The 11740-nt window shown below is 41.4% G+C and overlaps 1 protein-coding gene across 1 annotated transcript; it reads left to right on the forward strand.

Moving 5' to 3' along the window:
- The first annotated feature begins 537 nt into the window (after nucleotides 1–537).
- Nucleotides 538–11387, forward strand: LOC129404225 (piggyBac transposable element-derived protein 4-like). Its single transcript, XM_055135189.1, has 4 exons — nucleotides 538–813; nucleotides 996–1082; nucleotides 7812–7889; nucleotides 8281–11387. Exons 1-4 carry the CDS (start codon nucleotides 793–795, stop codon nucleotides 9988–9990), a joined length of 1896 nt encoding a protein of 631 aa, XP_054991164.1. The 5' UTR covers nucleotides 538–792; the 3' UTR covers nucleotides 9991–11387.
- Nucleotides 11388–11740: the final 353 nt, after the last annotated feature.

The following is an 11740-nucleotide window of genomic DNA, read 5'->3' on the forward strand; positions in this document are numbered from 1 at the left end:
AGGACTGAGTGATATGTACACTTGGGATCTCTTTTTTCTTGTCTTTAGAAAAATAATTTTTTTTTAAACTGAATCACCCTGAAATGGGGGTCTCCTTCTTTCCAACCCTGACATTCTGGTTGGTATGGCTCGTTTTCTTCAACTCAATCTTAAGAGTGGGGCTTTGGTCCTCGGACACCATTAATAAAGACTGTGGACCGGGGAAGCTGAGGGAGAGGCCAATCAGTACCTCTCAGGACATGTCTTCCTTCATCTGAGAATTCAGGTAAAGCACCTTCCAGCCCGCCAGCGGGGGAAATGACAGGAACACAAACATTTCTCTCTCTCACCCCAGGCTGGAACCGAAACCAGTGAGCCTCGCTTTCTCCACCAGTACCCAATGCACCTCCAAAGCCCAGCACCCTCATCCCCGCCCCTCTCTAGAAGAGCCCCGCTCCCCAGCGGCGCGGAGGGCGCATGCCCAGAGCCCCGACACCCTTCCCCGGCTCCTCGGCCGCGGCGCGGGGGCGGCCCGGGAGCCGCGCGGACTCCAAGTCCCGGCGTGCCTCGCGGCGGGCGCGTGCGGCCGGGCGCGGGGACCCGCGGGCGTGCGGGGCCGCTCCGCCCTGGGAAGCGGCTGCCCACCTCCTCCCGCTGATTGCGTCGGCGGCGTCGGCGCTCGCGCAGGGGCGGGTCACGGCTCGGCGAGGCGCTGCGGGGCGGGAAGGAAGTCGTGGCGGCGGCGGCGGCGGCGGCGGGAGCAGCAGCAGCGGGAGCGGGAGCCGCGGCGCTGTCAGTTAGGCCGTCGGAGAAATGGGCGAGCCTGGGTCGGAGGTGAGCGCCGAGCCCCGCGCCTTGGCCACCAGGGCCGCTTCGGCCCTGCGCGGTGGGCCCGGGCGGGGAGCGGGGGGGTCCCGGCGGGCAGGCCCCGGCCCCGCAGAGGGGCGCGTCGGGGGCGCGCGCGGCGGTGCGCGGCGCCGCGGGCCCCCGACGAGCCGCCGTGGCTTCTCTCGTAGGTGATGGAATCCGCCCCTGCGGCCGGGCCGGGGACCTCGGCGACGCCGACGGCGGAGGACGCCGAAGATGACATCCAGTTTGTGAGTGTAAGTAGCGGCGCGGCCGGGGTCCGTGCAGGGAGAGCGCCCGTGCGGGGGAGCCTGGGCCTGCCTCCCCCTCCCCTCAACGCGGCCCTGGTGCTGGGAGCATCCTCCTGAGCATCACTGCACCGGGAACTGCTGTGTTGGGGTCTGTGCCCTTTGGAGCCGGCCTGGTTCTGGACCGAGTTAGAATTTCAGTGCAGAACCATCTGTAATCCATGCTTTGTTAGCAGTTGGGTTAGGAGTGAAAACGGGTGCATCAGTAATTGGGGATTTTCGTTCAAAATTGTTTTGCTGCCTTAAGTGGTAGGGAGTAACTTGGTTAGGGAATCTATTTTTGATTTTTCTTCTTTTAGCTCTAGTTGAATACCTAATATATATGGTATTATATTGTTTATATAAATTATATTTATATTAATATGTTTCTATATACTTAACATATATATTTAACGGAGTACACTCTTGTGTGTGTTCATTCTTGTTTGTCCAATAATAAACTCTACTTATTCATTAAACTCTCTTTATTCAGCTGCCCTAGCCTTGGAACCCTTTGTAATAATCGAGTGTTATATTGTGGTTTAGTGGGCTAGTTGAGGAGTTCCATTTCCTTAACCTTACTGGCCAATGTGTATGGACCTTTCCCTTTTCATTTGAGCTTCGACGCGTTCTGGGATGGAAGAGTAGAGGAATTGTATACTGTCCTCTTTCTCTGTGGAAGGAAGCATAATGAATAACATGATTCTGTGACTCTTTAGGACATACTTTTCAGGTTCTTCCAGGAATATGGTGTATTTGTGAATGGAGAAGATTTTCTTGAAAATCTGTGCATGTGAAAATAACAGTGACAGTTCTTTATGAACGGTGGGCCTTTGCTTTGAGAACTGCAGATGGAATCTACAAAGATAAGACTTGAAAGAAAACCTTTTGGTCCTCTATAAAATGAAGAGTTGAGTATAGCTTGTGACGTATAAATTACTGACATTTAAGTTTTAAGATACTGTTAATATTTTAATTTTAAGCCATTGCTCATATATTTTGATCAGAATAAAATACTAATCTTTGTACCCAATTTGACACAGAATCTTTAGTCTATCCCTCTTAGTTATATTTATGTTGTTTCCAAATACAATTTCAAAGGTAGTAGTTCCAAGGATCGGGATATGGCTCAAGTGGTAGAGCTCATGCAGACCTCAAGTTCAATTCTAGGTATTGAATTGCTTGATCCCCTATCTCTTCGTCCTCAGCCACAGCAGGCTGTGGCCTGTTATTTGAGAAGAATTTGAATAGGGGCCGGAGCAATAGTACAGCACTGAAGGCACTTGATTGCATCTGTTCCTGGTACCACATATAGTCCCCCAAGCCCCACTAGGAGTGATCATGGAGCACCGCCAGGCATGACCCAAAAAACCAAAATTTTAATATTGTTTTGGAGTAAAAGCATTGATACTTCCAGATGTAAAGTGAATGAAGTACATATTTTCAAATCTATTTATAGGGACCAAAGTGATACTACAGTGGGTAGGGCACTTGCCTTACAGGTGGCCAACCCTAGTTTGGTCCCCGGCACCCCATTTGGTCCCTTGAGCCCACCGGGAGAGATCCCTGATCAGGTGCAGCTCCTGAAGTCAGTCAAGCACCACTGGGTGTCACCAAAAAAAGAAAACTTATAGTACTAGAAATGACCTGCTAAAAACAGCGCTTTTTGCTTTTTTTAAATGCCAAAACTTGACACTACCTTTAATTTTTTTCAAAATACATTCAGAAATGTCTTCCTTTGTAACAGTCTTTAGTTTTATGTCTCAAGTAATGTTTATCCAATAAAGACAATAAAAAGTTCTCTGCTTAACATTTCTTTGCCTTATTAAACAGTGGTTGATTTACTCTGGTATTGATTTCTTGATTTGCTTTTATTTCCCATCATTTTCCCATCTGTAATCCATATGGGGCATGCAGTCTTTCCTGTGGTTCACAAAATACAAAACCCAAATACAAAACCCTTTCCTTCCATAGAGGTGCAAAATTGAGCCCTTTCATTTTAGAAAGTGTGTGTGCTTGGGGGCTGGGGGTGTGGGTGACACAGTACAGCATGTAGGGCAGTTCCCTTGCACAAGGCTGACCCTGGTTCCATCTACAGTATCTCATGGGGTCCCCTGAGCACCACTAGGAGTAATTCCTGAGTGCTGCTGGGTGTGGCTCCAAAACAAAAATATATGATGAGAAATTCTAAAAAAATTTAAGAGGAAATCCCCAAGTGAGAAAAAATTAGAGCTATTTAAAATTTGTTCATTGGCTCCATAATATTTGGAATAAGTGACAAGGTGGACAGGGGAGATGACAAGAAAGAAGTGAGTAAGAGAAGTATCTTAGGGTCAGAGCGATAACAGCCAATAGGGGCACTCAGCTTGCAAAGCAGCCAATCCTTGTTCCATTCCTGGCATCCAATACGGTCCCTTGAGCGCCTACACAAGTGATTCTTGAGTGCAGAGCCCAGATAAACCTCTGAACATTGATAGGTGTGACCTAAGAATACATTCTAAAGGAAAAGATGACTTACAAATACATTTTAACTGCCTCTCACAGCAGATAAAAAAAACTTTCACCATAATGATCTTAATGGAATAAAAATATTTTAGTATCTATTTCCTGCAGTTCTCATGATCCCTGTGCAGACACTGTACTAGCCTCTTCATACATATTATTTCATCTAATTCTTTGAATATTCTGTAAGGTGAGATACCGAGTTTCTAGACAGTGTTTATTTGGTGTCACCAGGGATCATATTCCGTGCAAGAGCTCTACCACTGAGTTAAATTCTCAGTCGTACATTCTAATTTTTAAAAACCAAGTAAGGCTATACCTGTTTTTTAAAATATTTGGCTGTATGGGCAATATTAATTCTGAGGTAGCTACTATGTATAAATTAGTGCTTGTTTTAAGTTTCTCTGGTAAAAATTCTTCAATAAGAAAAAGCTCTGTTGTCACAATTCTCAATAACTCAAATGATAAGAAAAATAACGCCCTAAGGAATGTTCAGAATACAAATACCCAGGAAAAAAAATCTTTGTAGCTGCTTATGTCCTTTAAAAGTGTAACTCTATGCAGTTCTTTAATTGCAAGATATTTTCTGTCATCTAGAACAGTGATTCCTAAAACCTACAGGATCCAGGGTGAGTGGTTAGTGTATTAGGGGAGGAGAGCTCTTTGTATTTGTTCACTTAAGAGAGCAGTAGGCCAGATACATTTGGGAACCTCTGAAGTAGAACCAACGTTCTAATGTTCAGAGGGGTCTGTGCCAATAACAAAATTGAAGAATTCTAATACTCCCAAGGAAAAATAATTCAGGGGCAAGAGCACAGGTACAAGCGAAACAGTATAGGAACAATTGAGGGGCCAGAGAGATAGTATAGAGGTTAAGGCTTATTTTTAATCTCTGTTTTGTGGGTAATGGTTTTGACAATTTTTTTTTTTGGGGGGGGGGTCATCCCTGACTATGCTCAGGGGTTACTCCTGGCTTTTGCACTCAGGAATTACTCCTGGTGGTGCTTGGGGGACCATATGGGATGCTGGGGATCGAACCCAGGTCGGTCGCGTGCAAGGCAAACACCCTACCCACTGTGCTATCACTCCAGCCCTGGTTTTGACTATCTTAAAAGGGATAGGTTTTAGTGTCAAAGTAGGTAATTCATCTGCTTTGTTCTTAGCTGTGGAATATTTCCCCCTCATTTCCTTCTATTTATACAGCTTAGGCAAAAATCCTATTGCAAGACACCCTACTCAGAAGTTTTATTCTTTCGTTTGTTTGGTTTTAGACATTTAGACGGTTCATTTTTTGGTTTTAGCTTAGTGACTAGATCATTCCCTTCAGGGAATAGCAGTTTCTTGCTTAGGCAGAAGTCAGCTGTGTTTGAGACAGGTTGCCTCTTCTCAGCATGCAGACCTGGCTAACCAAGTCTTCACTTTTTAACCAGGTCTTCGCTTTTGTCTCCTGACTCAGGGCTTTTTTACTTTAGATTTTGCACTGAGTATTTTAGTTTACTTTGCTAGGTGGTTAGTTAAGTCTTTTTCCATCCTAAGTAATCTTTTCCATGGCCATATTCTTCTGTATTCCCTTTTAAGCATACTATTTTAAAAAATTTTTAATTTTTTTTGCTTTTTGGGTCACACCTGGCAGTGCTCAGGGATGACTTCTGGCTCTGCTCTCAGGAATCACTCCTAGTAGTGCTTGCGGAACCAGGTGGAATGCCAGGGATCAAACCCGGGGTGACCACGTGCTAGGCAAGACGCCGTACCTGCTGTACTATCGCTCTGGCCCCTCCATACTGTTTTTTAAAGAACAATATTTTGTTGAGGCTGAGGATGTGACTCGGTGATCAAGTGCATGCATTTTTTTTCTTGAAATACGGGTTTGATTCTGGCACCAGAAAATCTTTGCTCATCACTAAAGACTTTTCACGTAGCTTTTTTTTTTTTTAAGGGATGTCTTCTCTGCGCAATACTTTCTTGACAGTATCTTCCTCAAAAGGTACTTAGAAATCCTGTTGCTAGTTTGAGTTACATTTTCTTACCCTTATTTTTTGGCTATTTAGCACTTTTCTTTGAGGTTTTTAACCGTTAGAATTGTTTGAGTAAGCCTTGGGTGATAGATTTAAAAACCTTAATTTTATTCTATAGACAAAGTTAACCAATAAAAGCTAATAGGAGAATAGTGCTAGGAGAGCTATACTTCTTGCCCTGATTTTATTCTGACCTCATAACATTTCTTTAGAGCTTCTTGAATATTCTTTTCTGTTTTTTCCTTTATATTGTTTCACCATTTCAATAAGCTAGTAGAACAACTCCCAAATCTTTTGTTGTTGTTTGTTTTTTGGCCACAGCAGGTGGTGTTCAGGGCTTACTCCTGGCTCTGTGCTCAGGGATCACTCCTGTCAGTGCTCAGGAGACTGTAGGGGATGCTGGAGATTGAACCCAGGTTGACTGCGTGCTGGGCAACTGCCCTACCATGTATTATCACTCTGGTCCCACAACTCCCGAATTTAATTCTAGTTACTTTTTTTTTTCCTTTTGGGTTACACCAGTGATGCTCAGGGGTTACTCCTGGCTATGCATTCAGGAATTACTCCTGGCGGTGCTTGGGGAACCATATGGGATGCCAAGGATTGAATTTGAGTGCAGGGCAAATGCCCTACCCATTGTACTATTGCTCCAGCCCAATTCTAGTTACTTTAATACATCCAGATTCCAGGTCTGCATTTCTATCTGTCTGACAGATAACCTTTATGTGCCACAAGATTATCAAACCATTGTATTCAAAAGAGAACATGGGCTCTCAGTTTCATAACCATTGGTATCACTATTCTATTTACCCAAGCCTAAAACCTTAAAGACCACTTTAACTACTTGATAATGTTTTTAAAATTTTAATCTCTTAAATTTCTTTTATTTGTGGGGGCCACACTTGGTGGCACTCAGGATTTACTCCTTCCTGGCTCTGCTCAGGAAATACACAGAGCACTTTCGTCACTCCTGGCAATGCTCAGGGGACCATCTGGGGTGATTAATCCTGGGGCAGCCACTTATAAGTCAAGTAGCCATATCTGCTGCACTATATCTACCCCCATACTGTTTCTTTCAATATTCTCTTTTACCTGTCTCTTTATATGTGTCATCTCTTGTCGATGGCTCCACTACAACATTATTCTTTTCCAACAGCATTATTCTGTATTTTTATGTACCTGAGCTGATTACCTTGCTTTCCCTACTCTCTATATTTTCCTATGTGATCTATCATCTTGAAGCATAGATCTCATAGTGTTATTTTCTTATTCTTATTGATTAACTTTGTAGAAGCAAATAAAGGTTTTTAAGCCTGTTTCTCAAGGCCTACTCTGAATTTTAAATTCATATGAACAGGAAAACAGCAGGACAGGAATTGTTTGGGTATGACGCTTGGATCTAGGCTGAGAGGGAAAGCCAGTTGTCAAAGAACTCTGGGCTTGTTTTTGGCAGTAAGCATGGGGGAAGCACCTTAATCCCTGTACATTTCCCTGGTCTTGTTTTGAGCTTGGATATCTAAGAGCCAGGTGAAACAATACCATCTGAAAAGCATTGGATCATAACACCTATGCCCTTGAATCTATATTCCCGCATTAATTTTCCTTTCCCCAAAGACAGTCCATGTGTTTTGCCCTAAATACAGTCCATGGGATGTTTAAGCTCTTCCTTTTAGTATGTAATTTTGTTTTCATCTGCTATTCTTAAATAATATTTCTTTAAATATTGTTTCTTTTGAATAAAATATGTTTTATGTTATATATGACATGTTATATGTCATTTCACTTAAAGTAACTTGTCTTCAATGTTAAGTGAAGATTTACTCCAGTATTTTCCCCTACAATTTTTCTTATTATCTAGTTCTGCCACTCAAAAAATCTATTTTGAGAAATTCTTGCTAATGTTTTGCCGTAAAAAGTTGGTTTTGGTTTAGCTTGGGAGTTGGAGAGAACCAGCTCTCAATAGTATAGCAGGTAAGGTACTTGTCTTGCTAGCTGGTACCTGGGTTGGATCCCTGGAACCATCTATGATCTCCCGTAATCCCCAGGAGATAACCCTGAGCACAGAAGCAGAAGTTTCTGTGCCCTGAGCACAGCTGGGTGTGACCTAGAAACAGAGATAAATAAAATAGTAGCGTTTGCATTACTGCTCCCAGCTTTGTTAAATTGCTTAATTCTTTTATAGGAGGGAACTTTAAGACCTGTACTTGAGTACACTGATCTGGTCAGCAGTGATGAAGAACCAAGCACCTCTCACAGTGATGTAAGTACATCATTTTTGATTTGCAATTCTTCACCTTTGTTATTTAAGAGACAGTCTCTAAAGAGAATTATCAAATTTACATGATGTCGGCACTTCAGTTTGTTTTCTCACCATCTGATGGCTTCATTAATAGTGCTCCACTTTTTCAGATGGCGCAGAACTAAAGCGTAATACACAGTTTTGGCAGCAATAACCATTTCTGTTGCTACGTCCGCTGCTAATTACTGACTTAGTGATTGAATTAGCTTTTCATATTTTAATTTATAATATAGTATAATAGTATATAACATTGTACTATATTGTAATTATAATAATAATTGCCATATTGAGTAGCAAGTAAATGTATAAAAGCCCTTAGAATTTTTAATTTTTTTAAATTTTTACCCATTAGAATATAGATAACATCGATATGGAAATAGACGATTCATCTAATGAATCTATAAATGCAAGCCGGGAAAAAAAATTAAGACCAGTAATACTCTCATCCTCTTCAGACAAGAATCTTATTAATACATCTGATTGCGAGGAAGTTGAACCATTAGATAATGACTCTTATGAATATACCACGGAGGAAGAATGTGTAGACTCTGATTCAGGAGGTGATCATGATGAAGAATGGCAGCAAATAGGAGGAAGAGGTACAGTGGTACATGAATATTCACGAAAAGAGAAGTTTTTGGTAGAAAACATTGATAAAAATGACCCTTTCTCATTGTATAAATTATTCTTGACAAATGATATACTGCAAATGATCATTGAAGAAACCAACAAATATGCTGTACAATGCGAAAATAATTCTGCATCTAATAGCAAAAAACAACAGCAGTCGTGGAAGCCTGTTACAATGGGAGAAATGAACACTTTTTTTGGCATATTGCTTATTATGGGTGTAACACAAGTACCAGAAATTAGGTTATACTGGTCCACAAAGGAAATGTATATGAACACACGCATAAAAAATGCCATGAAGTGTGAACGTTTTTTGGCCATTCTTAAGTATTTACATTTTTCTGACAATACCACAGCTAGAACTGAAGATCGGCTAAACAAAATTCGGAGCATTGTAGAAGCCATTGTTGCTACATTTCAAAATGCCGTTGAACCTGGCGAAAACATCGTAATAGATAAAAGTATGGTTCCATGGAAAGGGCTTCTGGGTTTTCGCCAATACATTCCAGGCAAGACACATAAATATGGAATAAAATTATATAAGCTGTGTTTGCCTGGCGGCTACACCTACAATCTTGATATTTATTCTGGAAATGATGCAACAATAATGGAGAAAACACACGCGCGTGATGTTGTGATGAAGCTGATGGGTGGCTTGTTGTTTGAGGAGCGTATAGTGTTCACAGACAGCTATTACACAAGTGTCCCTTTGGCTGAAGAACTTTTGCAGAAAAAAACATATATTTGTGGTACAGTAAAAGTAAATAAAAAGTTTTTACCACGAGAAGCAAAGCGAAAACAAAAACGGGGTGACATTATGAGTTTTGAAAATCGTAGTGGGGTCAGATTTTTAAAATGGACTGATAAAAGGCCGGTTAGTATGCTAACTACTTCAAAGAATCATATGTGCACCATTATTGAAGGGAAAAATGGGAAGTTAAAGCCCGGTGCTGTTTTTTATTATAATATTGCGAAGAAAGGTGTTGACATATCAGATCAAATGGCATCGTACTATAATTGTTTACGAAAAACCATTAAATGGTACAGGAAGGTTGTGATACAGTTAATATGCGGGACTTTGCTCGTAAATGCATGGTACATACATAAAAGATGGGGTAATAAGCAGATTAGTATTTTAAAATTTAGAGAAAGAATTATTGATCAGCTCCTGATCGATAGTCACCATACGGAAGAAATGGCTACTGGAGAGAAAATACCACGAAAAGAAGTTACCCATTTTCTTGACTCATACACTGAATCTGCAAGAACATCTCGAAAACGATGTAGGGGATGTTATAAAACTTTATCTGAAAGAGAAGGTAGAAATGTTGCCCTGAAAAAAGCTAAGAGAGTAAAGACGTTTTGCCGCCTCTGTGAGGGTCAGCCAGCCCTGTGTTTGGAATGTTTCAAAAGATTGCATGAAAACAAATAATTACTACAAACAAAAATTGCCGCTTAATAATTATGACTCAAAATTAAGGCTTACTTTCCATAAATATAACTTAAAATTTAAGAGTCACTGGTAAGTAAATTAACCCTGTGGCAGTTTTGTCCATATTTGGTGGTACAGTCAGTGAGTGGGGCATGCAGTATTAGCCTCCTGTGTTCAGCACCAGCATCGGTGTGTTAGTGATGGAAGCTGTATGTTTAGAAACTGTAGTGCTTTAGATAACGGCCTTTTTTTTTTCTCTTGGAATTGGTTGTAACAGGTAGTTCAAGGAGTCCTTTGCCAAGAGCATCTGTCTCTATGAGTTTTGTTTTTCTATTACTAATGAGGATGTGAAATGATGACATAAGTTTCTTCTAAACCTTGAAGGTAGTGTCTGATAAATGGAAAATGTAATGAAAACTCAAGCTTTATGTCTCCTTGTGACCTTCTCTTTTCCTGCCTACCTGTAGGTACTCTGTAGAATTGGAGCTTTTCCTTCCAGAACCATGTGACTATAAAAATATGTCACATGGTTTTGGACATATTTTGGAAGATAAAGGATACATGGAGAAGTTTTAGGAAACAATGCAGGGAATGGCATATTGTTGAAATATTAGTTTAGTCATTTTAACCCCTATCCACCCCCTCCCGCCCCCAGTTTGGACTTATTTCTCTTGACTGTGATTTATTGGTTGTGAGTGTGACCCTTAGGTGAATATTTCCATTGATCTCAAAACCACAATAGGAGACTCCTTTGTGACAATTATGTCCTTTGTTTTAGCCCAAATTTTTATTAATGGACTCTCGATGGATTGGAGAACTCTTGGCACTTTCTCAGGGTGCCAGGAAGCTTCTCTGTTCTGTCATGTGGGGGATTAAGACTTGACTGTGGAACCAAAGCACTTAGAATCTAGTCTTGGCATAACTCCTTACCAATCTTGTGGCTTTGGATCAATTAAGTAGGCACTTACCTCACGGGTTGTTGTGAGGATGAAATCAGGTATGTGTGAGTTTTGTAAAAACTACAGACCATAAAGTAGGATTGTATAGAACTGAAATTTTTGTTATTGCTGAAGCGTGAATTAGGAGTTTGTTTTGTTTTGTTTTTTTTCCCCCATTGCAGTGGAATATTTTCGAGTTCCTGCTGCTGTTATTAGCTTCCACTTTTATTTATTTTTTTAAAGTTGGGTCTATCCCAGTGGTTCTCAGGATTTACTCATCTCTGTGGTCAGGGATTATTCCTGAAGGTGCTTAGAAGACCATGTACAGTGTCAGAAATTGAACCGGGCTGGTTGTGTGCATCATAAGCCATCTACCCCCTCTACTATCTCTTTGGTCCCAGCTTCAGTTTTTTGAATTGTGTCTGTTGAATGAAAATAAAAATATTTTTAACACCAGTAGTTTTACTTTTTATCCCTCCGTAAGATCAAACAGCAGCCCCGATAGCAGAACATCACTTGAACTGGGTATATTTTTACTTTCTTTCTTATAGAAACTAATAGATTATTGCCAGTGGTGCTATTGGAATGTTTGGGGGTAGGAAGCTTGTGCAATGGCTGTGATCCCCTGCTGACCTGTAACGGATTCCCTCTTTTCCATTACTTATTGCATACTACACAGATGTGTAGCCAAGTCTTTGTCCACACGCAACTGATACGACCAGTTCTTGCATCCTAATGTACGTATGTAGGTCACTGGCATTCAGGGACACCGGCGTAGGCATAGATCACGGGTGTTCTCTAGGTGACACGAG

This window comes from Sorex araneus, chromosome 4, assembly GCF_027595985.1.
Source record: "Sorex araneus isolate mSorAra2 chromosome 4, mSorAra2.pri, whole genome shotgun sequence".
Classification (NCBI taxonomy): Eukaryota; Metazoa; Chordata; class Mammalia; order Eulipotyphla; family Soricidae; genus Sorex; species Sorex araneus.